The 26763-nt window shown below is 48.6% G+C and overlaps 1 protein-coding gene across 1 annotated transcript in view; it reads right to left on the reverse strand.

The window, feature by feature from the left end:
• SLC18A2 (solute carrier family 18 member A2) overlaps positions 1 to 26394 on the reverse strand; it is a 36057-nt gene extending 9663 nt beyond the window's left edge. Inside the window, exons 1-10 of the mRNA XM_060098965.1 lie at positions 26274 to 26394; positions 24516 to 24867; positions 16359 to 16417; positions 15998 to 16081; positions 15591 to 15683; positions 14742 to 14831; positions 14591 to 14634; positions 14461 to 14521; positions 11817 to 11912; positions 103 to 181 (exon numbers count right to left, since the gene is read on the reverse strand). Coding sequence (XP_059954948.1) covers positions 103 to 181; positions 11817 to 11912; positions 14461 to 14521; positions 14591 to 14634; positions 14742 to 14831; positions 15591 to 15683; positions 15998 to 16081; positions 16359 to 16417; positions 24516 to 24867; positions 26274 to 26394 — 1079 coding nt within the window. The remainder of the gene's footprint in view (positions 1 to 102; positions 182 to 11816; positions 11913 to 14460; positions 14522 to 14590; positions 14635 to 14741; positions 14832 to 15590; positions 15684 to 15997; positions 16082 to 16358; positions 16418 to 24515; positions 24868 to 26273) is intronic.
• Between the last annotated feature and the right edge of the window lie 369 nt (positions 26395 to 26763).

Below are 26763 nucleotides of genomic sequence, written 5' to 3' on the forward strand. Positions count from 1 at the left end.
ATCAAAACAATCAGTTGTAATCGTGAAGGCAGAAACACTGGGAATTGTTTTTAAAGAACTACATTGTTATAACAGAGTGAGCGTTGTCTCATTTCATCTTACCTCCCCATCTTGTGCGCAAGGATCCCAAAAATATTGGTTCCAATGAGATAAGAAATACTAGCTGGTAAGAAAGCAATGCCTGCAAATGTATGAAAAGGACACCTTATCGGTACTGATATCAGACACATGTGAGAAAAACTAATCATTGTGAGACACCACGCTGGTGATTAGAGCTGATGAAATGAAGCCCTGGGGCCTGCACCCAAGCAGCTAATATCCGGCGGCTGCCAGAGCCCGTCTGGGCCCCACGTGGCTTATCCGGCTGCCCAAAGCTGCCGAGACGCTGCAGAAATGAGATTCCTCCCTCTATCAACAGCTTCATCTCGCCTCCACCTCTGCCTGCTGGCGAGCTTTACACGGAGATGACACTGACACCTCCCAGCATGGGGAGTGAGCATGGTGGCATCTGCTTCTGTTCCCCACCCGCCCCTTCATGATTTGTACGACAGGAGAAAGACATGGGCTTTGACAAAATCGAGGAACATTAAGATGAGGGCAAAAAAACAATAAAATTATCCCACACCCCTTCACTCATATAATCACCACAGTTTTCCCTTGTAAGTTTTACATACGTAAATAAATGTGTGTACACAGGGTTTAGGTTTTTTGTTTTTCAAAAAAATCTGGGATTACACCTATGGTTCTACATCCTGCTTTTCTCAATAACCTTCATGAACATCTTTCCATGCCAGAAAAATAAATAAGTAAATGTCTACGTGGTCATTTTTTGTGGCCAGAATGGCTTGCTGGTGACTCCTGACTCCCAGAGTGAAGCATGGAAACCACCTCTGAAGCCAAAACTTCAAAGCAGGGATGCAGACCGGCTCAGGGGAAGCCCCAGACAAGCTACATCTTTCTGAAGCGAGTGGGGTGCTGAGCTCACGCATGTGACCCGGAAGCCAGCATATGTTATTTTCCACGGACAGCAGATACAGTTGACCCTTGAACAACATGAGTTTGAACTGCACAGGTTCATTTGTACGCAGATTTTTTTTCAATAGTAAATACTACAGTATTACAGGCTCCATGGTTGGTTGAATCCACAGATGTGGAACAGCAGCTACAGAGGAATCACAGACGGAGGGCCGACTATAAATTACAGCGGATTTTCATCCGTGCACAGGGTCTGCGCCTCTAACCTCCAAGTTGTTCAAGGGTCAACTGTACTCTCAGACAGCAAACACCCACTTCACGATTCTCAAGCCAAAAGCATGGGATTAGGAGGCATGAAACAAGGTGTTCATTTCAGCTGGAAACTTACCACCCAAGGCTTAATTAAGTGGGTCACTTGAACCCCTTAGAGCCCAAGAGACAGTGACAGCTCCTATTGCACACACCTCACGGGGAGGCTTTGAAGATCACATGGCAACATGCGCAAGAAGGGCTGTGGCACCAGCCCTCCCAGCCTGACCCTGTGCCCTGTCACTCCACACAACCCCCACTCACCAGTCACCCCAGCCTGCTGACCTTCCCCCAGCTGCGATAAGCGCCTGTGGGCAGGGACCACTTCATCTGTCTCCTGGCAGCCCAACTCCACGGTGGCACACAGGTGGCGCCCAGAACACGCTGACCATTTAGAGGAAAGACCCTGCGTGAGGACGTTCACTTCACAGAGCTGGAAGTATTCAAGGCCGTCCCTTGAAGACACCCCCGTTGGTCCAGCATGGGCTTACTCCATGGGGCAACAGGCAGGGTGTGGTCGGGGGCCCAGAGTCCTCCTTTCTTGACTTTCAAGCTGCGGCCGGGGCCATGCACTCTTTGGACCTCAGGTTCCAAGTTCCCTTTTCCTGTTCTGACACAGCCTCAGCATCGTCTGCCTCGCCAGGACCTCCACCACCTCACACAGTCCACAGAACCTGCCTTTCGGAACTCAAAGAAACCTCAGTGTGCCTCGGGGAGGAACGGGGTCCCAGGAGGGGGCCATCTAGCTCTGCTGGGAAACCTGGGGCCGGGAGCCCACTACTCTTCCAGACGGCGCTTCAGGGGCGCCTCCTACTACAGGGCAGCATCCTAACAGCAAGCCCTAAGCCTCCCACCACTTCCACCCGCCGGCCCTGGTTCACATTCCAGAGCCAAGACAAGCTGGCTTCAACCCCTCCCCTAGGCCCGCTGCCGGCGGTGCGTGGGAAGAGTGAGAAGCATCCCTCCCGCCACTCAGCTTTCGCCACGAAACACGGCCTCAGGCTCTGGGTTGTTCCCCAGCGGCAGGGCGCCTACTGCGGCCCCCTCTGTACAAGTTCACGTTATTCTCGACTTTGAAACCTGGTTCCCAGAACTGCCCCAGCCCACGATGGACACACAGCACAGGACCACTAGCATCCGAGGGAAAAAAGAAGGGCTGAAGGAATCCTACCAGCTTCTTCCGAGGTCTGGCCCCTCGGCCACGCCCCTCTGGGGCAGCCACACAGTGAGAGTCTCTGGAGACCCAGCGGCGCATGCGCTCACCGGGCTTGCCGCGCAGACACCTGCGCTTCCTCCAGGCCCCCGACCTCGCCTTCCTGGGGTGCTTTCCAGCCTTCGGCAGGGCTTCACACTCTCACCAGAGGATCCCCCCAGGTTCCTTTCAGGCCTTCATTTGTGCCTGTGGAGAGTTTTTTGAATCTGCAACTAATTGGACATCTTTATCCCTCCCAAATTTGTATCACCGGCAAACACAACAAGACTTCTCTCTAGGCCTTTCCCCAGCCGCATGAGAAGTGTTGACTGGGGCTGGGCCACATGCGAGCCCCTTCTCTTCCACTGGGGTGCCGGTGCCTGCTCACTCGCCACTGCTCAATCCAAAAATGGGCAGAAGACCTAAAGAGACATTTCTCCAAAGAAGATATACAGACTGAAAGGATGCTCAACATCATTAATCATTAGAGAAATGCAAATCAAAACTACAATGAGGGGCCTCCCTGGTGGCGCAGTGGTTGAGAGTCCGCCTGCCGATGCAGGGGACACGGGTTCGTGCCCCGATCCCGGAGGATCCCACATGCCGCGGAGCGGCTGGGCCCGCGAGCCATGGCCGCGGGGCCTGTGTGTCCGGAGCCTGTGCTCCGCAACGGGAGAGGCCACAGCAGTGAGAGGCCCGCGTACAGCAAAAAAAAAAAAAAAAAAAAAAAAAAAAAAAAAAAAAAAAAAAACTACAATGAGATATCTCACACCAGTCAGAATGGCCATCATCAAAAAATCTAGAAACAAATGCTGGAGAGGGTGTGGAGAAAAGGGAACACTCTTGCACTGCTGGTGGGAATGTGAATTGGTACAGCCACTATGGAGAACGGTATGGAGGTTCCTTAAAAAACTACAAATAGAACTACCATATGACCCAGCAATCCCAGTACTGGGCATATACCCTGAGAAAACCAGAATTCAAAAAGAGACATGTACCAAAATGTTCATAGCAGCCCTATTTACAATAGCCCGGAAATGGAAACAACCTAAGTGTCCATCATCGGATGAATGGGTAAAGAAGATGTGGCACATATATACAATGGAATATTACTCAGCCATAAAAAGAAACGAAACTGAGCTATTTGTAATGAGGTGGATAGACCTAGAGTCTGTCATACAGAGTGAAGTAAGTCAGAAAGAGAAAGACAAATACTGTATGCTGACACATATATATGGAATTTAAGGGAAAAAAATGTCATGAAGAACATAGGGGTAAGACAGGAATAAAGACACAGACCTACTAGAGAATGGACTTGAGGATATGGGGAGGGGGAAGGGTAAGCTGTGACAAAGCGAGAGAGAGGCATGGACATATATACACTACCAAACGTAAGGTAGATAGCTAGTGGGAAGCAGCCGCATAGCACAGGGAGATCAGCTCGGTGCTTTGTGACCGCCTGGAGGGGTGGGATAGGGAGGGTGGGAGGGAGGGAGACGCAAGAGGGAAGAGATATGGGGACATATGTATATGTATAAATGATTCACTCTGTTATAAAGCAGAAACTAACACACCATTGTAAAGCAATTATACTCCAATAAAAAAAATAAAATAAAAAATAAAATAGTTAATTTAAAAAAAAAAAGAGAGAGAGTTAAACCAAGAGGGACCACCTACCTGCCCCTGGTGCCTTTATGGAAAGTCTGGCTTTGACCACAGGCTTGACCTGCACACAAGGGAGAGGCCTGGACCATCACAAAGTCCACAGAGAGCTGATCCTGGACACGCAGCCCCAAAATGACCATGAGAATGAGGCCTTGGGCTTCTTCCGAGCTCCGGGTGACCCATCCCTGTCGTCCCCAAGGACTCAGCTGGGAACCAGAATGGGGCAGTGGTCCCATCTGGACTCTCCAGAGGGAGGCTCGGAAGGCTGAAGTCATCACATCCCAGAACCACAGAAGGTTGGCCATCATCTTGTCTTTGCCACCCAGCTAGGCTGGCCCGGGACCTGCCTGGGGTCACAGCTGGCTGGGAGCAGTATGGTCCCCCACCAGCAGGCCAGTGTCCTTCCCTCCATCCCACACTGCACCACCACACCTTGTTAAAGAACCAGAAGAAAAAGTCTGTTTCCACCCTTGTCTGGGGCCTGCTTCTCAGAGCCTATGCTTCCCTTTTGGGGTCACAGCCCTCACCATGAACATGACCTTTTTGATTCCCTAAGCCTCAGTGTGTCAGGGAGAGGTCATCTGACCCAGGACTTGAGGTAAAGAGATGCCATGAGGATTCTCTCTCCACCAACCCAAACCCAGGGCCACACCCAAGTGGCAGCACAAGGAGTTTGGGGAAGGGCTTGCAAGGGAGCCCTCTGGAGTAGGGACGGGCTGCGTCTTTACCTCCCCCGAAATGATGGCCCAAAACACCGCGTTCAACAAGAACAATCACGCGTCCCCTACGCAGCTCATAAGACTGTTTTGCTTTGACTTCAAATCTTACAGTCTTTCTCCAGAAACAGTCAGAGAAGCAAAAGGTAGAACGGCTTCTGTTTCCACACTGGGCTGGAGAGGGCTCACACAGGGAGGGGCTGAGCTGCCCGGGCCTCCAGGGAAGTCCTGTGCCACCTCCCAGAGCTCGGTCCTCGCCTCGGGGACAGGCCCACCCAGGGGCCTTCTCACCCAGGCTCGGAGGGGCCTGAGGGGCTCGGGAGAGGGGGCCGCAAGGTGGCAAGGCCCACCTAAGAGGACAGCTTCCCCTCACTGGAGATGACACTGCAAATGGGCACAGAAATCTGATTCTCTTGAGGAAACCCAAGTCTAGCTCTGAGACAAGGAAGGAGCCATCTCACTGGTGGAAAGGTACAGGGTCAGGGGAGCATCTGGCCGGGGTGATAAGCCCCACAAGAGGACCTCCTGATGAAATCTAGGCAGCCTGCGGCCTGCTATCTAACCCGGATGGCCTGGGTCCCTGACTGACGTGAAAGACTTTCTACAGAAAGCCTCGGGCTGTGTCTGGAGAAGAATAGGGCAAAGCAGCTGAAGAGCCCTGCACATGGCCAGGACGTGTTCAATTAGGGTGATAAGTCAGTTAAGTGGAGAAAACAGAAACACCAGGAGAGCATCTCTGCCCAGGAGCACGTGCAAAGCCAACACGGGAGCTCCACTCACAGCCACGCGCCACCGACACGGGGAGCCTCCTGAGGAGACCTGAAGGCGCCGATCAGCACAGGCACAGAGGAAAAGAGCCCTAGAAAAACTGCTCCCGTGGTGTCATCCGCCGGTACCAGTACCGAGACACGAAGAACGTCTCCTCATCTTTTGCAAAGCTGCTATTCGCTAACTCGAGGACAGAAAACGTCCACCCCTCCTGCAAAGCGGTGAGCTCTCCTTAGAACCTATGAGAGCCTTTGGGTTTCCTCTGCTCTCTCCATGGCCAGGAAGTTCAGAGAGAAATTCCTGCTAAGAACTAGCCTTAGTTTACCTCCCAGAATCTTTCCTCCTTCACTGAATGATTCGTTGTTGGGGGCCTGGTTTGGTTTGGTTTTGCAGCATAATCCACAAACCATACAATTCACCGTTTTAAAGTGCACAGTTCACTGGGTTTTAGTATATTCACAGGGCTGTGCAACCATCACCACGATGTAACTCCAGAACGCTTTCATCTCCCCCCAAAAAAGAAACTTCACACCCTTTAGCAGTCCTTCCATATCTGGCCTGACCTCCAACCATTTCAGGCTTTTTAATGAAGGATTTTGGGGGGTTTTTTAATGAACGAACACAGAAATTCAATGCAGAACCCAAAAGGACTAGTGCCCAGGCCAGGCCAATTGGAGTGAGGCCGGAAGACCAGGGACCAGCCCAAACCAGGAGGCGGCATCTGCCAGGACGCCTCCGCAAAGGGAATGCAAGTTCACCTGAGGAAGGGTGGGGGCGCTAACAAGTGGGCTTACTCAGAACTGAGAGTGTCCATCTGAAGCTCACAGTGTTTAAGGTGAGAGAACGATGAAAAGAAAGTAAACCTCCAGAAAGGACAACTGATAAATTCTTAAAGAAATGTGTGTGTGCAGGGACTAGCCTTCCATGTACTAAGCACTATTCTCAAGCTAATTAAATAGGAGGGTATTGACACAGGAATACAAGCAGACACATGGGACACAAGAGAGAAATCCAGAAACAGACCCAAGAACACACGATCATTTCCAGCATGACAGACGTGGGAAATACCAGATGGACTCCTAGGGCTCCTGGCTGTAGGGCTGACCAGCCATAAAGAAAACAGTAACACCACATCCCTATCACACACCTTATAGCAAAATGAATTCCGTGTAAATCCAAGAGTTTAATGTAAAAAATAAATCACAAATTTACTGGAGGAAAACATAGTGAAAAAATAATCTTGGCATGGGAAAGGCCTTCCTGAGCCTGACTTGAAATGACAATGATGTAAAGGGGAAGCTTGCTAAATCTGACTCAGAGCATTATGAATGTTCCAAGTGGTAAAAAATTTAAAATAAAGTAAAATAAAATCCCACCCATAAAGTCAAAAGACACACAACAAAGGGCAATATTTGCAAAACATCTGATGAAGGATTAATAACATACAAAGAACACTTAAAATCAATTTTTAAAAAAGGACAAAACTCAATACAAAAAATGGATAAAGGATATTAATAAGTTCACAGTAAAGGGAATAGATATGGATAATAAACATATGAAAAGGTGCTCAATTTCACTCACAAAGGATTTGTAAAACTAAATCAAAATGAGACCCCATACAGATTGCCAACAAACACATGAAAGAATGCTCAACATCATTAATCATTAGAGAAATGCAAATCAAAACTACAATGAGATATCTCATCTCACACCGGTCAGAATGGCCATCATCAAACAATCTAGAAACAATAAATGCTGGAGAGGGTGTGGAGAAAAGGGAACACTCTTGCACTGCTGGTGGGAATGTGAATTGGTACAGCCACTATGGAGAACAGCATGGAGGTTCCTTAAAAAACTACAAATAGGGGCTTCCCTGGTGGTGCAGTGGTTGAGAGTCCGCCTGCCGATGCAGGGGACATGGGTTCGTGCCCCTGTCTGGGAGGATCCCACATGCCACAGAGCGGCTAGGCCTGTGAGCCATGGCCGCTGATCCTGTGTGTCCGGAGCCTGTGCTCCGCAACGGGAGAGGCCACAATAGTGAGAGGCCCATGTACCGCAAAAAAAAACAAAAAAAAACTACAAATAGAATTACCATACGACCCAGCAACCCCACTACTGGGCATATACCCTGAGAAAACCATAATTCAAAAAGAGTCATGTACCAAAATGTTCATTGCAGCTCTGTTTACAATAGCCAGGACATGGAAGCAACCTAAGTGTCCATCAACAGATGAATGGATAAAGAAGATGTGGCACATATATACAATGGAATATTACTCAGCCATAAAAAGAAACAAAATTGAGTTATTTGTAGTGAGGTGGATGGACCTGGAGTCTGTCTTACAGAGTGAAGTAAGTCAGAAGGAGAAAAACAAATACTGTATGCTAACACATATATACGGAATCTAAAAAAAAGAAATGTCATGAAGAGCCTAGGGCTAGGACGGGAATAAAGACACAGACCTACGAGAGAATGGACTTGAGGATATGGGGAGGGGGAAGGGTAAGCTGTGACAAAGTGAGAGAGTGGCATGGACATATATACACTACCAAACGTAAAATAGATAGCTAGTGGGAAGCAGCCACATAGCACAGGGAGATCAGCTCGGTGGTTTGTGACCACCTAGAGGGGTGAGATAGGGAGGGTGGGAGGGAGGGAGACGCAAGAGGGAAGAGATATGGGAACATATGTATATGTATAACTGATTCACTTTGTTGTAAAGGAGAAACTATCACACCATTGTAAAGCAATTATACTCCAATAAAGATGTTAAAAAAGAGAGACCCCATTTCTCACACACTCGATTGGAAAAGATTGATAATACCCGTGTTAGTGCAATGCTACCAAATATCAAAATGCCAGTTTAAGTTTAGGAATTTGCCCTACAGATATATGTACTTCCAAACATGCGCAGGAATACGTGGAAAGGATACTTCACTGCGGTATGGTTTCTGATGGCAAAACTGGAATGAACCTAGATGTCCAGCAATAAGGACAGGTTGAAAATGTATGGTATAACCTTAACATGGAATAAAAGGCAATCAGAGCAGAAGGAATGATGGGTTTCCAGTTAAACAGGGCAGACTGAATCTACGAGCTCTTCTCTGTTCCCACTCTAAATTCCATTTAAATTTTAGTAAAGGAATAAAAGAAAACTATAGACCCTCCCCCTCTCTGCCCAAGGAGAGGCAAAATGAAAGGGGAAAAAGCAACGAGAGGGAGCAGCAAGGGGAGGGAGAGCAGAGAGGGACACAGCCCAGAGCGCTGGAACCTTCCACCTGCTCACGGAGCGGGCAGAAGCAGCAAGACCTCTGTGCCTCAGAACCCAGAAAATTAAGGAACTGAAGGCTCCAGGTACTGTGAACGTAAGGCTGAGGGCGGAGGCTGTCAACCAGAAAGAGAGCAGTTGGACCCCCCAGCCCTCAGTGGTTCGCCTAGCAGGAGAGGGTTTCTTCAGCGAAACAACTGAAAAGGTTCAGGGACCCCAGGCAGCATGGAGACCAGGGATGTCACGAGAGGCTGAAATGGGAGGTGAAGAGAAGGCTTCCTACCGAATGGTAAAGGGGATCATTTCCACATCCCTCCACCGCCCCACACATACACAAAACCCCTTAGGGTAAATGGGAAAGGGCTCTTCAAAAGTGTGATACGATGCCACCAACTGTAAAAGTTCAACAGACTTTAGAGGAGGAGGATGAAGAAATCAGAGGAAATAAGGGAAGGCAAACTAAGAAATTAAAAGTATAAAACATAGAGGCCCCAACATCCAACCAACCTGAGTACCAGAAAAGAGAAGAAAGAAAATGGAAGGGGGGGGGGAATTAAAGAAATAATACAAAAAGGTTTCCCAGAACTGAAAGAAGGGATTTCCCAAATGAAGAGGCTGACCAAGCAAGTGCCCAGCACAGTGGAGGAAAAGACTCCCTGCAAATCAGCATTGTGGATGCTCATAACCTAGAGAGGAAGATGGGGAATGAGGACACTGGCCTCCTCAACAGCAACCCTGCATGCCCGAAGACAACAGCAACCCTGGCCTCAAGACTCTGAAGGAAAAGGATTTCCAACCAAGAATTATATACCCAAACAGACTAAGTCAACCAAACTCAGGATAAAGTTGAGGTATGGATAAAGATGTTGCTGATAAGCAGGATCCCAGAGAACTTTACCTGCCGTGCACCCCCTCTCAGGAAGCTGCTGGAGGACGGGTTCCAGCATAATGAGAAAGTAAACCAAAAGAGAGGAACACAGGAGAGAGGAGGATACAGGAAACAGAAGAGAGGCAAAGAAGATGCCCAGATATTAGAAGAGGAAAATCTCTGGATGGCCTAGGGAACCACTCTAGACTGGAGCAGGAAGTCAGAGTGATGTGGGACAGATGTCCACAAACAAGCAAAAACACAGAAAGGTTACGTCTGTGGATGTGCTTGTCCATATTTAGAGGGTCTTTCATCTCTGCAAAAGACTTTGAGGGATATATTCATAAATGCTACACAGAAAATTAAGAAAATAGAAAGACACCACAATTACTAACACCAGGAAAAACAAGAAGTTTGTAAAAAAGAAAGGAAATAATCACAGAACCCTACAGAGCTCGTCTTTGAATAATATTTACATATTCACAATAATGTCAATACTGAATGCCAATCTAACCAAAACCTGTAATACAATTGTTTTAGGAGAACACAAGGTGAGAAAGCATGTGAGTTGGTTGGTTGATATTTTCAGGTAAAGCAATAATGGCATTAAATCCTCATCTACTGTATTAGGAAGCTGGTGGACAATGTCAGAAATTGGAAAATCAAAAAACAGGAGTGTACACATTATTTAGAGACATAAAGGAAATTAGCAGAAGAAACAACTATAAGAGTTGAAGGTGAGCAAATCTGAGGAAGAGAATTGGAGATGAGGAGGCATGGGCCAAAGACTGCTGTCTTTTCATTATGATTTTTATAACATATTTAACTTAAAAATTGTGTACATGTGTAACTTTGATCAAAAATTAAAATTTAGTTAATTGTGAAAAGTAAATCTACCCATTCTGACACAGAAACATAGAAAAACAAGAGGTCACACAGTGTGTAAATGGCAAGATTCCACATGGCTTGGGTTTTCAGGCATTTCACAAAGATGGTGATCAATGCAGAACAATCGAGGAAAAGACACACAGAACTATTAACAATGAATGTCACAGAGGACTGAGCTGGGAGAGGGGGAAAGATGAATATGAGATTTTTACAATTTTTACTTCCTCAGTCCCTGTACTTTGATTTTTTTAACAATAAGCATGACTTACTTTCTAAATAAAAAATACTTTCAAAAATTCATCCTCTTAAAAACAGAGTTTGTAATGGATAAAGAAGATGTGGTACATATACACAATGGAATACTACTCAGCCATTAAAAAGAATGAAATAATGCCATTTGCAGCAACACAGATGGACCTAGAGATTATCATACTAAGTGAAGTAAGTCAGACAGAGAAAAACAAATAGCATATGATACCGCTTATATGTAGAATCTAAAATATGACACAAATGAACTTATTTAGGAAACAGACTCACACACCTAGAAGATAAACCTATGGTTACCAAACAGGGAAGGCGGGGGGAGGGATAAATTAGGAGTTTGGGATTAGCAGATACAAACTACTATATATAAAATAGATAAACAACAAGGTCCTACTGTATAGCACAGGGAACTATATTCAATATCCTGTAATAAACCATAATGGAAAAGAATATGAAAAAGAATACGTATATGTATGAATAACTGAATCACTTTGCTGTACATCAGAAACTAACATAACACTGTAAATCAACTATACTTCAATTAAAAAAAATAAAACTACATTTGCTGTTCTCTTTCCCATAAATTTTATTACTGTCCACATATATTTAATATAACTTGTCCAGTTCAGAAGTGTGAGGAAATGCTGAATGTATTTTTCATCTCTCATTTCTGCCCAGGTCTGATGCCTTGATATTAATTATGCCTCTATCAGGGATGATACAAAAACTGGAGCCAAAACAAACCCCAAAGCTCATTGCTAACCTAAGCACTGACCCCATTAAGTGAAAAACGGAAACAATCACTTTATCATCCTGCTACCGGCAGCTCAGCAGGACTACAGTAATGAGACCCAAGCTGAGGACAAAAAGTCTAGAACCAGAAACTCGCGGCCCAGTCTTACCCAGCTGCCACTTGTGGGAACACATGGTCTCCATCATCCAGATGGGCAGGGCTGGCTCCAGCATGGCAATCCCCATGTTTGCAAAGCAGATGGACCCTTTAAGGGAGAAAGAAGGTTAGCATCCTTCTGTTTGGGGTCTCAAGTGTCCCCTACCATTTCCAAACACAGTTCAATCCCATGTGCCCACAGCCAGAACAATCAGCTCAGATACCCAGAACATCTACTTTTGTAAGAAAAAGACAAATAACAGGTCAAAGGGATAGCGGGGAGTGTTGCTTTTTAAATTATTATTATTACTTAAAACAACTAGAATCCCAGAGTCATAAACTGTGGAAGTGGAGGGAAGCTTAGTGATCAGTGTGTTTAACCTTCCCAATTTATTAATGAAGAAATGGAGTTCCACTTTATTAATGAAGTAACTTGCTTGAGGCTACTCAGCAGCTCAGGCTGACCATACACAGACTCAGGCAACCTGAGGCTCCTACACCTATGTTTCACGGTATAACAAACATAGATATTTCTAAAGATGCCCTTGGTTGCCCAAAATTCAAGTGTATTCAGTGCAAATATGCTGTTGAGGGAGTTTTGTTAAACCAGCTATACTTATAGGGTATCCATGCAAATATCCATTATCACTGTGTTAACCAGAACGCTTTGTAAATGTAGAACCACCTGGAAAAAAACACACATTGCTGTCCCCATTGTTCTGAGAGCTTCCTGTGCTGTGTGCGGTGGAAACTCTAATTTGCTAGACTCCTGATTCAAAGAACATTGTGCGATCATAATTAAGGTGTTTACATACAATGAAAGATTTTTTCATTCTTTGTAGCATTTAAAGACAGAACATAAAAATGATGCTGAAATGGCTGGGCTCCCCTCACCCACCTATTCCGTGTTTTCTTAAATTCTGTATTTGTCTATTTGATGTTAATTACAGGGCTAAACTAACAACCAGAGTTGTTCACGTCTCCCCTGTGATCCGGAACCCATACTCTGAGTCCCTGCTTTATCTAACTCTCACCCACCTCACCAGTATCTCCTGCCCTAAATCCACCCAAGGCAACTGGGGAGAACACCCAGACTGGAATTATTTAAACTAGCCAATGCTAAACTGCTTACCCTCCCCTACCTTTCCCATGGAAACTCCACTTTCTCATGCAAACGCCTAGGTTCTGGCCTGGGTCTTCCCCTTGCCCCTTTCTGCCTCCTGACCAAACCCGGTACCTCCCCATGTGGCCCTGAGCGACGTGGCATGCCCCCTTTTCTCCAGAAACATAAGTAATAAAATCATCCTTTGGTGGTATTAATCTCTCCATGTCATCTCGCCACTCAGTCGCCTCTGTAAACTAAACCCCAGCGGTACAAACGAGACACCGCCTGGCCCCCAGCTCCACCCCACACCCCACCATCCTGCCCGGACCTGCCGACGGCCTGACACTGCGTGCCGGCTGGATTTCTATATTTCCTCCAAGGGTGGGTCGGGGTGACACGGTGACGGTCCAGGCAGCACAGCCTGCCCACACGCGTGCCCCAAGGTGCAGGGACTCGCATCTCTGGGCCCCCATCTCTCACCACACATGTCCTCACCCCCCAGCTCAGACAGCCAGGGCTCCAGGGGAATCTCAGCTCTGGAATGTTCCCTGTGTCTTGCTGGGGGCACAGCGAGGTCCCCCTGCATGAGGAGGTCACCACACCAGGCTTATAACCCTTTGGTCAACAGGCATGACAGACAAGGTCTAGACCAAGGCCCCTTATGTGTTGCCCTGGGCCAAACCCAGCAGTATACACCTTAACAAAAGCAGTCGGGGTTTTGAAAGCGGCTGCATCTGAATGCCCTCAGGCGGGGCGTGCCTCACCTCACCCAGGCTCCCCCCAGCCCTAGTGTCTGTAACTGCTGCTTAGACACACCTACCCCTACCTGGAGGGAACCCTGACCGGGCCTGAGGCCACACTGCATGGATGCCCTCTCCAGCCTGATGCCAAGGGCCACTGGTGACCACTGTGTCCAGGCCCAGGCCGCGTAAGGCTAGTCCCTGACGAGGCCGCTCCAGGCCTGTGTCACTGGGGTGCTCTTGGGAGGTCTGCTGCTTGGGTGGATGCAGCCCATTATCCTCCCCAAGAGCCACAGAACCCCGGGACGTCCTTTGAGCCCATCTCGGCCAAGAACCCAAAGGTGTCTTCCAGCCGCCTGTCCGCCGCTGCGCAGGATGCCCTCTGCAGAAAGAGAGGCACCCCTGGGCCCTCTGGGGCCCTGCTGTCAGTCTCTATTCACAGATGCCAAGGTGAATCAGAGCACCCACCTAAGGCACCGGCAGGGAGGCCATGGACCCATTCCAGAAGTTCAAGGCCAAACCACGACAGCCTCTGACACAAACACAGTGAGCAAGGTTAGCCCAAAACAATCCTCTGTGCAGGGAGTCTCTGTGACTCAGGCATCTTCGCCCCAGACGAAAAACAACAAAGGAGCTTGGCTGCGTCAGAAATTAATGACAGAAGAAAACCATTTCTTCTGACGTGTAACCCCTTTGGGCCTTTTAGGTTTTTCTACAGCCCAACGTTTCCAGCAGCAAAATGAACGCTGGTCCTCACCACCCACCCACCCCCGCCTGGCTGGGAAGAACCAGGGGTGCTGGGGGAGCCCCACCTGCGGCGATGATGATGTATGGGTCCCTCAGCAGGGTGGTCAGCGGCGTCCCCTTCTGGCTCTGTCAGGACAAGAGGGGTTAGAAGAGGCCACGCGGCCACCACAGCGCCCACCTCGCCCCGCCGCTCACCTCCGGCTGCACCCGGGATGGCTGGAGCACGAAGAGCTGAATAGCTACAGGAGAAAAAAAGAAGAGGTGTGGCCCCGAGCACCTGCCCACAGGGGTGCCAAGCTCAGGGCCCCCGAGGTCACGGCCACGGGGTCCACGTGGACTCACTCACCTCCATCCAAGAGCACCAGGGCAGCCAGCACCAGGAACGGAGCTGTCTTCCCCACAAACTCGTATAACACACTCCCAAAGGGGGGGCCCACTGCAAGGAAGAGAGAGAAGGGCCAGTGCCGGGCCCGGGACTGATGACCGCCCCCTGCTCTAGAACCAGCTTGCGTTTCTTCCTCTACTTTGTTCGAAACACTGCGTGGGGTGGCCACCCTACATTCTGTTCAGGACTGTTAAGTTGCCCTGGCAACTTCCTCCAAGTGGTTTCACACCTGAGGCGTGGAATCACTCCCAAAGTAAAGGTCAGAGGAAATAAGACCCAACAGAAGTGCACAGGAAAATGGACCAGTGAAGACTTCATGGTCATGACACAGCAGCATAGACAGGGACTGTGGGCTCCCAGATGAAGGCCAGGAATGTCCCAGATGAAGGCCAGGAATGTCCCAGATGAAGGCCAGGAATGTCCCAGATGAAGGCCAGGAATGTAACAGAAAAGGGAGAGGACCTGGATCTCTCAGGGAAGGTGTTTACACCTGGTCTGGGAGCTCAGCCAGGGCAGGTGGAGGAGGCAGGCTCAGAAAGTGGGAAGGTCCTCAGGTGGGTGGTAACTCAGAGAATGTTCAAGAGGAAGGGCCTTGGCAGACCATCCTGTTCAATACTTGGATTTACATCTGGGCCCAGGAGGGAAGTCTGGGGAGTCCAGGTCCTCCCAAGTCAGGACTCTTCCCATCATTTTTCAAAGGCTCCATGAAATTAGGGAAGAAACAGAGGACAGTAGTGTGAAAGGGGACTCACTGTCCAATGCCAGATAGGCACCTCCCCCCAGGTGGCCCCCACAGTGGCCCTCACCCACCTAAGACCCCCATGGCCAGGCCTCCCAGGGCGATCCCCATGGCATTGCCTCTCTCCTCGTCATCTGTGTACACGCTGGCCAGCATGCCCATCCCTAAACAGGAAAGGAAACAGTAACAGCCAAGCTCTGGGAGCAACAGAATAACCATCATGACTCGCCCTCCCCCACCCCCAGCCCAGACAGTGGTCTTCCCACACCTGCCAGACCAACAGAACATAAGGCCAAGCAGCATCCAACAAGAAGGTGGTACCTTTTCTGAGAACCAACCACCAACCACCACCACCAATACCTAGATTCCCTGAATTATTCCAACTCGTTCTGTAAAGGGCCGCCAGCCTGGGCAATGACGGTGGCCCCTCCAACAGATGGAAGCCCCGGGGCACTGACTTAGGCGTTTCCACACCTACCAGCTACAGAAGAGCAGGAGGAACCGATGCCCTGCAGGGACCTGGCGACCAGCAGGAAGACGTAACTGCGGGAGAAGGCGAACACTGCGGAAAGAGGGGTCAGGTCACTGTAGACCCGCTGGTGCTGTGGCCAGATCAGCTCAAACAGGGACCTCCCTTAACCCGATGGGGTATTTCCGTGTTAACCACCCTGTGCTTTTGCTCCCTGAAGACCTCTCCTATCAACTTCTTTCTGCAGTTGTTGCCAAAACACACCCCCTACCCCCACCCCCACCCCTGGGCTGTGTTCTCAATTCCCAGCTGGTGGTGGTCAGAGCCCACCCAGTGACCCACACTCAGAAGGCAAACATCAGACACTTACTAACTGTTGAGATAAACATGATGCAGAATCCCGTGAACATTGGAATTGGATAGCCGATTCTGCAAAACAGAACCACAATGAAAACCTGGTGACTGCTTTGTATTTTTATAAGCCTTTATATTGAGTCTCTCCTGCTTATCCTTTGGGATCAGGTGCATAAGTGTTTGGTCAACTTTTCTAAAAATTCATATAGTTGATGCTTCCTATATGACCTTTCTGTGTTTGACTGTCTTGGAACGTGAATACATTTACGGATTGCCATTCTGAAATTTCTCTGGAATAAATGTTAATAAAATATTGGCAAGTAACCCAGAACACGTTCAAATACACAGCCCCTGTTTCCATCATTTTGTAAAAATGTCTTTAATTATAGTCTTTGCTAGAGCTTCCCCAAAGGGACAGCTGCAATCAAATGACTCTAGTAAAAGGTCATCAAGTGATTCAACGGGCAGCAGACGCAATGGCACTACATCTAAGGGGCATTAGGAAGCAAGGAAGTTTTCAGATCTGTCTTCACGTTGACCCCAATGAAGCCAGCTGAGAAAGACAGCCCTTGTTTTCTGTGCAAAAATTCAACATCCTATCTGCTCTGTAAGACCACCGTCTGTAGAGGGCTCTGCCACCAGGAGGACAGGCGAGGTGGGGAGACCTTGGCCTCCTGGCATCACACCCCTGCCTGGACACCTGGCCCTGCCACTTAACCCAGGCAAATCTCCCCTCAGCCCCGTAGAAAGACCACCGCCCACCTCCCAGAGCTGGAGTGGGTATGAAGTGAGATATGGATGTTAAACTGCTACCAGGGCATCTGGAACAGAATAAGTGCCTCCGAAATTTTGTTTCCTCCCTCATTCTCTTCCTTTTTTCCTTTCTGTTTCTGCAGATTAAGCAAGCAGGTTGGTCCCCGCCATATGGACAGGGCATGAGAGTGAAGGCAGCTTCTTTCCCTCCCACCACACCTGGCCTGAGAGGAGCCAGCACTGGCTGAGCTACTGCCCTAAAGGAGACCTTTGTCAGCCCAGAACAGCCCCGAGCATCTCCAGGCCTCATCTCCCTCCAGCCCTGGACCCTCCACATCCTGTAGAGAAACCAAATGAGGAACAGGAACCCCGAGTCCCAATCAAACAGCCTGGGAGGGCTCTTCTATTCCAGGCGTGAACAAAAAAATCATAACACAATACCTTCACCTTAAGGTTACACTCCATTCTCCAAGCACTTACACACGAGCTCAATGATTTGATAAGGGCAGATGACCACCTCCCCATTTTACAGATGAGGAAACTGAGGTACAAAAAAAATGACTTGTCTAATGTCCTAGGGCTAATTTCACTCAGGGCCATTCAATCCAGTCCAGGACTTTTCCTTGCAAACTTAACTACCTCCTCAGGTATATGCCAAAAGGCATACGTGGCTCTAAATAGAACCCTTCTAAAAGTTCTGGGCACACTTACCAATTTTTTTTACTGCTTCATGTGCATCCAGAAACCAAACAGCATCACAAAATCATAGCATTCTCAGGCAGTCGCCCTCCCACAAACCCAGGCAAAGATTCCTCTACTGTGACCTGAAATGAGCTTGTAATTCACAACGCAGGGCTTGAAGCCAATCCTGTGAACTAGGAAGGATACCAGAGTTCTGAACAGCAGTTCAGATGCCATCAAATGACAGCTTCTCCTGTCTCAACTAACACCGAGCTGACTGCTCTGTGCTCTTATTCATGTAGGAAAAGAAAGCCGTTCACAACACCAGGTCCAACATGGCACTGCTGGATCCTGATGAAGGAGACTTCCAGGAAACTCAGAGAACTCACAGGCAGTTTATTTTCTCAGCAACTATTGCACGTCTGGGGGAAGAATGGACATACGACTGCCCTGGAATAAACACAGGCTTCTCATCCCTTTCAACATCCTACTTGGAAAACCATACATATGTCAAAGCTATTGGAATACCAGCAATATTATGTCCAGTCTAGAGCCCAGCCAATGGCCAACGTCACCTGGCAGGACACAGCTGAGGTGGGCTCCTTCTTACCAGGAGTCTCTGGCACTCCCAGAGACTATAAGGGTCACCTGTGATTCTCACCACAATTCCGTGAGGTAGCTGGCTTTATCCCTATTTTCAGATGGCCACACTGAGGCTTGGGGAGCTGCCCCAAATTCAGGGCAATGGGCATATCTCGTGTGTCTAAGGTGTGGCAGGGCCTGCTAGCATACACTTTGGTGGGGACACCAGTCACAAGAGCAGAGGTTCACATGGGTTGAGTGGAACCCAGGGTCCACAGTATCTTTTAAAACCAGGTGGCTCCGTACCCACAGGGCTGTGTGCTTATGGAAGATTCTTTTTACCAAGGCCAGGTGCTGTGTTTTCTTTAAAAATGCTGTAGCTACTGTTTTGTTTTTTAATTCCTTTGGGATTTTAATAAAGCATGAAGGGAATAGCCAAACAGCAAAGCTAGAAGGAAATTCAAAGGCTGGCCAGTCCAAACCCCCAACGTGGATGAGAAAGCCGAGGTTCAGAGGTGAAGCAAGCCAATTGCCTCTGATGCCACTGGGCTCCCGCTGCTTCCTTCTTGTTACCAGACACATGTGCCCTATGCTTTCAACATCGGCCAAGCCGCTGGCAGGGCTGCCCAGTGGAAAGTGCTGGGCAGCGTCCTTCCCTGGAGCTCAGCCCCATGGCCACTGTGGCCCAAGGGGCAGCTCCTGGCTCTCCACCCTCAGACTCCCCTGGCCCCCTGAACACCGACCTCAGGAGACTTGCTCAAGGCCCCAGGGTCACTGAGTGATGGGCAGGTCGCCACTGTCCTTTCTCCTTCCCCACAATGTCTCCTAAATGGACAGAACCCCAACTGACATTAGTCATAAATGTCTGATTCGGCCTCTTGTCCCAATTCAATGCCATCTCAATTAAAGGGCTACTAAGCAGAGCCACGTCTGATGTGGCAAACCTTTAACCAAATATCCCTTTATCACCCCCTCGTGAGTCATCCTGGCCCACAGTCATCTTCACAGAGCATCAGGGAGCAGTTAATCCAGTTGAATAAAAATAAAAATCATATATTTGAATCCTAGAAAAATGCGCAAAGCAGTAAAAGTTACATTCATTACATATCCCTACCCAGTCAGCAGAGAAACCCCACTATGTCTCTAAACTGTCACTGGCAATCAGTACTTATTCTCTAATGCTACTAACTAGTTTGTCTTTACCACAGAGATTAATGTAAGCTCTCTTCCCAGGCTTGCTAAGACCTGGGTTCCCTCTGCTGTGGTAAGTGACAAAAGCAAGGACACAGAACAGGGGACAGGGAAGGGTACAAACTGTCACCAGATGAGACAAGAGGTGACATCTCCCATTTCAATTACCTCAACATCCTCCTAAAAGATGAGCAATATTAAATGGAAAGGTATTTTACATTTGCTAGGATACACTAGGAAGCTTGTGGCCAACCATTTCATAAATAAAACAAAATTCTTAGGTTTAGCCCCTGGGTCTGTCTTTTTCAGCTATCAGATGTGTGTGGGGAATTACGCGAGCCTTGGATTTCTTATTCTCCAGGGTGTTCACCGACACACAGGTCACGTGAGGGCTTTGCTCCCGTGAGAAGTACCCAATTCCACGGCCAGCTTCTTCTGATTTTGAAGCAAAGACGCTGTCACACCGTCTCCACCACCTTGATGACATCGAGGATGGGAAATCCCTTTCCAGAATAGCTGGTTTCCCTGTCCACGGAGGAGCTTTTTGAAAAGGTCACTGCTTATTCCTACAAAGCCCACTTCAGACCAGCTGCCTGAAGCTAAAGGGAAAAAAAAAAAAACCCACAGTAGATTTTGTAGAGATTTCATGCCCTGCGGCTTTCTCCCTGTCTTTCAGACGTTAGCTAAGATTTGTGAGGAAAAATAACTGGCTTTCAAATATACTAGGTAACTATGGAAATAAATTAAGTCACTGACGCTGGCTTGATAAAAAGCAGGCCACTAACACAATGACAAGCCGATGAGGGGACCATCCCCACCCCTGTTAACCCTTTCCCAAGCTGCCGGCTTCGTTTGGAATATCCTGGGTCTAAAGATGCAACTACTAGGTAAGCCTTACGTTAAGCAAGTGAAGACCATGATGCCTCGTTCTTAACCTGACTTACAGAAGAGAGAAATGTAAAGGTGGTTTTCACATTGTTTACCAGCCTGGAACATTCCTTTTTTGTGTGTGTGTCTAAAATCCACTTACTGGGCCAAAAGACAACAGGTGTTGCTAGTATAAGTCCTTCTACACCCTTTTACTCACAACTGCAATCATGAAATGAATACTTAAACTGGAATTATAAAATAAGTCACACAAGCCTCAAAAGATGGCAATCAGACCAAGCAAGGCACCCACAGGCTTTCGAAAGTGCGTTATTGGACATGTGATCACCACACTCGCCGAAATCAAAAGGTCCTTTGCTCCCTATCTGGTCACATCTTATTCAGTAAAAATATAGTTCCCAAAGCGTAAATGAAACAGGAATTACTTGTACCATATTAACAGCCAAATGAGCATTTAAATGCTTCCCAAGAATTGTCATTTTCTATTTTCAGGCTTTGGCATGAGATCTTATCCACTATTTAAAACAGACAGGCAGCCTGCGTCCTGTGTCACCACAAAGCCACTCACTCAGCAGCATCGTGACCATGAATTATGGGGCCCCAGGCTGTAACATGGGGGTTTGGATTATGACCTGTGTGATGCTGGGTGTCTCATTGCAGAGTGAGTCCCACTTACAGCGAGAAGCTTTAGAAAGGAGCGGCTCCAACCGGCCTGTCTCTATGGAGCTCCCCTCACATCTTTGGGGATGCAGGAGGCCTTTCTTTTCCCCACTATCAGAAGCACTGCAGAGACATTGGGAAGTTGGACCAGCTCACATCACGGGCTGGAAAAAGATATTTTTCTAGGGCCAGGGAGGTGAGGGAGGATCCATGTCCCAAAAATCAGGCTGATTTTTCCTAAACTCCCTCGCATTGAATAAAAATAGCACCCAACAACTTACTGTTTGGACCTTCCCTCATTCAGCCTGGCACATAGGGAGAGCCCAAGTAGATACAAAAAAAGCAGATTTTGACCTGCATTGTTTACATTTTGTAGCCAAAGGTACAAACTGTGTATCAGTAAGCAGATGAAAAGAACAGGAAGGAAGGAAGCCATTGGCCGGAGTGTCTGGACAAATGCTTTCTCCTCCTGAGTACCAAACCCTTTTGCCTATACTATATTAAGATGGGGGCTTCCCTGGTGGCGCAGTGGTTGAGAGTCTGCCTGCTAATGCAGGGGACACGGGTTCAAGCCCTGGTCTGGGAGGACCCCACATGCCGCGGAGCAACTAGGCCCGTGACCCACAACTACTGAGCCTGCGCGTCTGGAGCCTGTGCTCCGCAACAAGAGAGGCTGCGATAGTGAGAGGCCCGCGCACCGCGATGAAGAGTGGCCCCCGCTCGCCGCAACTAGAGAAAGCCCTCGCGCAGAAACGAAGACGCAACAGAGCAAAAATAAATTAATGAATTAATAAGCTCCTACCCCCAACATCTTCTTTAAAAAAAAAAAATACTAAGACGGACCCAAAAGCTTTTGCTAAAGTCTCCTCCATCTGATGCTTCATGTTTTAACTACTCTTTAACCAGAAACATATTAACCAAGTGTAAAATGCTATTGTAAACTCACTTCTTTACAACACTGAAACTGTGAGTCACACGTCTTGTTGGTAATTGCGGATGTGACTGGCACAAATTACATCAGAAGGCTATTTGCAATGGCTCACGAAGGTAGAGTCTGTAGAGGGAAACGTATTTCTCACTTCTCTGAGCAGAGCCGTGGAGGGCCCAGAAATGCTGAAAGTCCCCAAATTCATATCTACTGGGCTTGGAAAATATTAGAAAAAATTACTTATCATGATCATTTTGAAGGCACAGCAGAGTTTTTTTGTTGTCCTACATCAATATTATAACCTGTTTGCATTTCCACATTACAAGGCAGTGCGAGAAGATGAAGGTTATTTTGAAATTTGCTGGAAAGCTGGGAGAAATCAGCTAGGGATTAAAATTTTGCCCTCAATAAGTTCCAGAGTGGATTACACACCATACCAATAGACTAAATCTCACAGGTCACTAAAGGAAATTTGTTTTCTCTTGGCAGATAATTTTTTTGGGGCCCCAAACATGAGCCTTAGGTGGCTGCAATGTCAAAGCATTTGGAGTATTTACTAGGGGAAAGGTCTCACTGGTTTTAAACAAGCTGCTGCCCGGTAGCATAAGCGAAGCATTAAAAACAAGAATGGGATATTTTTGTAAGCTTTTCATTTGCCATTTACGTTTGGAAGATTGGAACACTCACATCATTTCAGCCGAGTTTCTAAGTATTACACTGTGCAGCTAGTGACATTCACGTCCAAGTGATTGGCAAGGCGTTATTACAATAATGTCCTCAATTTTCCCATGTAGTATTTGAGCTGTTTGCTTTCTCAGAATACAAAACCCTGAGCTGTTTTCTGTAATTATACCAGATGCATTTTAAGAAGTGCTCTTAGTCTGGAGAAAAGAAAGAAAACCCTGTAACTATGAAGGTCTGTTTGGTTTTCCTCCTGAAGAAGAGAGGAGCTGCCGAACATCACGGTGGTGATGGTGCCTCTCGGTGGGCTCCCAGTCAGCCCGGCGTCCTGCGTTAACTTGCTCAGCATTTTGTGCAGCAGCCTGATAACACTACACAGCAAACTGCAGGCTGGATGTGGCCTGGAACGGTTAAAATGGATTCCATGGCCCTACTCGGCGCGGAAAATCGAATCACAGAAGTTGAAAATGTGCTTCCATCGGACTCCCCGTGAGTACATAGCCAGCAACCTGCGTGCCAGAGGACAGCTCGTGCGGAGGAGGGCGGATCCCCTCTCTGAGCCCCTGCCAACGCCCCAGGCCTCCCACCCCGCAGAGTGGGCCCCGCTCTGAGAAGGGTCCCCTGCCTGGTTTAACGCTTCTGTTGTTGCCATCTTGAAATGCTTAATAATATTTTAATAGAAGGCCCGGCCAGCCCTGCTCCACCTTTCCCAAGGCCAAAGCCTGGTAAATGTACAGACCTCCCTGCTCCCAGCCTGCGGGGGGTGCTGGGCTGACCTGCTTAAAATTGCGCTCAGCTCCCTGACTCTGCAACTTGGCTTCGGAACCTCTAGTGGTTCCCAAGTGCCCCCCAAACAAGCCCCACTCCTCTCTCATCTAGCACATGGGGCCTCTTATAGCTCAGCCCTGCCGGGTCCCCCCAGCCCCGCCCTCCTCAGTTCACCCCGCCCCTCTTTTATTCTCTTTTTTTCTCTAGTCCTTGTCTTGGTTCTTGCTACTAGGCCTGGTTCACAGGTAGGACTCTGGGCACCGCCCCATTTTTCACACTGCTGCCTTTGGGGTCACACGGTCATATGGCGGCCCACCACCACTCACACTCTACCAGCTCCCACTCTTTGCAGCTGACACCTCCTCCCCTCCTCTGCCAGTCCCCTGTCCTGTACTTGGAGTCCCCATGTATCAGGCAGAGCTGGCCCGCCTCAGCTGTAGAAGAGCAAATACTTGCTGGATGGCCACCAGCAATGGAAATGTAAACAGTTATTCAAAATAATGTGGGTCCCAAAAGACTCCAGAACATTGAGATGAATATAAAGCTAGTTTGGGCAGCTTGAATTATCCAGGAAAAAAGCCTCTTCCCTTTGTGCATGTGGATGCAGCTTAGTGAGTGGCAGGGGAAGGACTGGTACACTGCCTAGGACCTCAGTGTCAGCGAGATGTTTCATACATGCAGCAGGACTGCAGATCATGTGCCACGTTCCCCACCTGGCCATCCCCACGAGCACCGAGCACGCCAGCCCTGAAGGAAGCCACCTCAGCTGTCTATTAGGAAGTGCATGACCACAGGTGCAAGAGAAGAGAAAGCCACATGGTACATACAATCCCACAAGGATGGTCGTGGTGGCAATGAAAAGGAAGACCAAATGGGAAATCGTGATTGACTAAGGACAGAAACGTAAGGCAAAGGAGACTGGCTTTTTCCCCAGCTTTGGTTTTCCAGATTCTGATCAATGAATGAGAAGCAAAATCCCAGGGGAAAGTGACCTGGAACAATATAAATATCAAACTTTTTGACCAAAATGATATAACCCACCTGTTGGTCAACAGTCCTATGAACGGGTTGGTGAGCAGCTGGACGGTGGCTTTCGAGGCAAACAACAGGCCGACCTGCACGTTCTCATTCAGGAGGTCTTTGTCTTCACTGGGACAGTCGGAAGGGGCAGTGGACCTGTTAGTCACTGTGCGCTGCGTGGTGGTCTCATGCAGCAGCGCCCCCTGAAGGCTGCCGGTGCTATTGCCGGCGACCACGGTGGAGTTGTCGTAATAGGAGAAGATGTTCTGGAAGCCGCCGAAGGTGGAGGCTTTGAGCACTGGCTTCGCAGTCTGGATTTCTACAGCATCTTTCTCATGCTCGATGCTGTACAAGTAACTTGGGATGATGGGGACTGGGAACAAGAGCAGGAGAGTGGTGATTACACTGAAACCCTGCCCGGGACCAAAGCCAGCAAAACCGTGGTCTTGTCAAACGCTAAGTGAGGCCCAGAGGAGTGGCACGTCTGCCTCGGGAATGGGACCTCCGTGCCGACACTGAACAATTTCACATTGCTCAGCTCTGTGAACAAAGCCCCAGAGGCTGTGAGAGCTCTCAGGGCCAGCTACTGTGCAGACCGGACCCACCCCAGAGATCCCTGTTCTTTGTGGGCTTTCCCATTACAGGGCTCCTTCACAGGAATATTTTAGGAAAGCAAGATTCGGTCTGAAGTCTAATCAGTGCTGACCTGGGGTCAACCAGTGCTTCTCAGAAAGAGGCTAGAAAGACCTTTAAGTGAATGAATCAAGGAAACAGAAATCTAAATTTCATTAGGTGTCTTAGAAAAGAATAAACCTGCAGGAAGTAATAATTCGGAAGTTCTGCAGCAGGCCCACTTCATCTTTCCATTACTTGAGTGGGAAGCTTCAATGTTTCATACAACCTGGAAGATTTGAGACTTCTTGAGACTTTCGTAGAGGAAACGAAAAACTGATGTACTGGAAGCTCTGGGCATGTGCATCACAGAGCATTCAAGACAAAGGAGGACTCGGGCCCTTGTTACTGAACTCAGATGAGCGCCCCCCGCCCCAGCTCTGATATTCCTGGAAGTGAAACCCTGACTGTGTGATGTTCTGAAAACCATCGAGAGAGAACCTTAAATGGAGAGAAGGGAAACAACCCTTTAAAAAATCATTTTTTATTCATTAAAAATTGGGATATTTTTAAGGAAAAGCATGTCAAATCTGTTGCTGTTAATGGTGCTAATTAAGAGAACTGGATGTCAATTATTTAGTTTTTCAAAAATCCATTACAGGAAAAAGATGAAAACCAATGCTGTTAAAATTGCTCTTGATGTGGGTCCTGTAATGTCTCCATGTCAAGTCATTTGTGGAATCACTGCCTTTAAATGTCCCTTCCTTTTATGCAGGGAAGGATTTTGACCTGTTCCTTGAGGTGATAGACCACATTACTGACCCACCTTTCTGGGTAGCATAATAATTATCATGACATTATTTTGAATCCTGGGACTTGTTCCTCCTTAATAGATATTTTTTTAATCGCGTTGAAAGTGACAAGGGGAAGCAGAAGATTATCAGGAGGAAACATAAGTTCTGGGTTTTATCTGCTGTCACATTTTTTGACCGGACCGCCAGGAAAACGAAGCCACAAACACGGCTACTAGCCTAGACGAGGCAGTCTTGGGGGATGTATTTTTGCAAAACGTGTTCTCCAACTTTCCCGAACCGCGCTCGGGTAAGCGGGACGCCCTGGGAAGGGGTACCCGGGGAGGTGGGGGGAGGGCGCCCGGTCCGTACGTACCCACGACGGTGAGCAGCATGTTGTCCAGCAGCAGCGCGAGGAACACGATGAACAGGATGAGCTTCCGCGAGTGGCGGCTCTCCTGCAGCCAGCGGAGCAGTGCCAGCTCGCTCAAGGCCATGGCTCCGGGGCTCGGCTCCGGGGCTCGGCTGCGGGCGCGGCGCGCGGTCGGTCAGGGGCTCTGCCGGGCTGGGGGCTCCCCCAACCCCAGGCCCCAGACTTCGCCCGGCCCGGCCGCCGAAGGGGCGCTCGGGGAGAGGCGCGCACCGGGCGGCGCCGGATGGTCCCGGGCGTCCCACCCTCGGCTTACCTTCGGCGAGCGCGTTCTCACCGGCACCTGCGCTCCTTGTTAATAACGCCCGCGAGCGCCGTCTGGGCCGGATCCTGGGCGCCGCCCGGCTCTCCGCCGCCCCCGCGGGTCCCACTTCACCCCCTGCGCGCTCGGAAAGTGCCGCGGGACCCCTGCGCACCGTGCGTCCTGCGCCCCGGG

The sequence above is a fragment of the Mesoplodon densirostris genome, chromosome 1 (assembly GCF_025265405.1).
Source record: "Mesoplodon densirostris isolate mMesDen1 chromosome 1, mMesDen1 primary haplotype, whole genome shotgun sequence".
NCBI classification, from domain to species: Eukaryota; Metazoa; Chordata; class Mammalia; order Artiodactyla; family Ziphiidae; genus Mesoplodon; species Mesoplodon densirostris.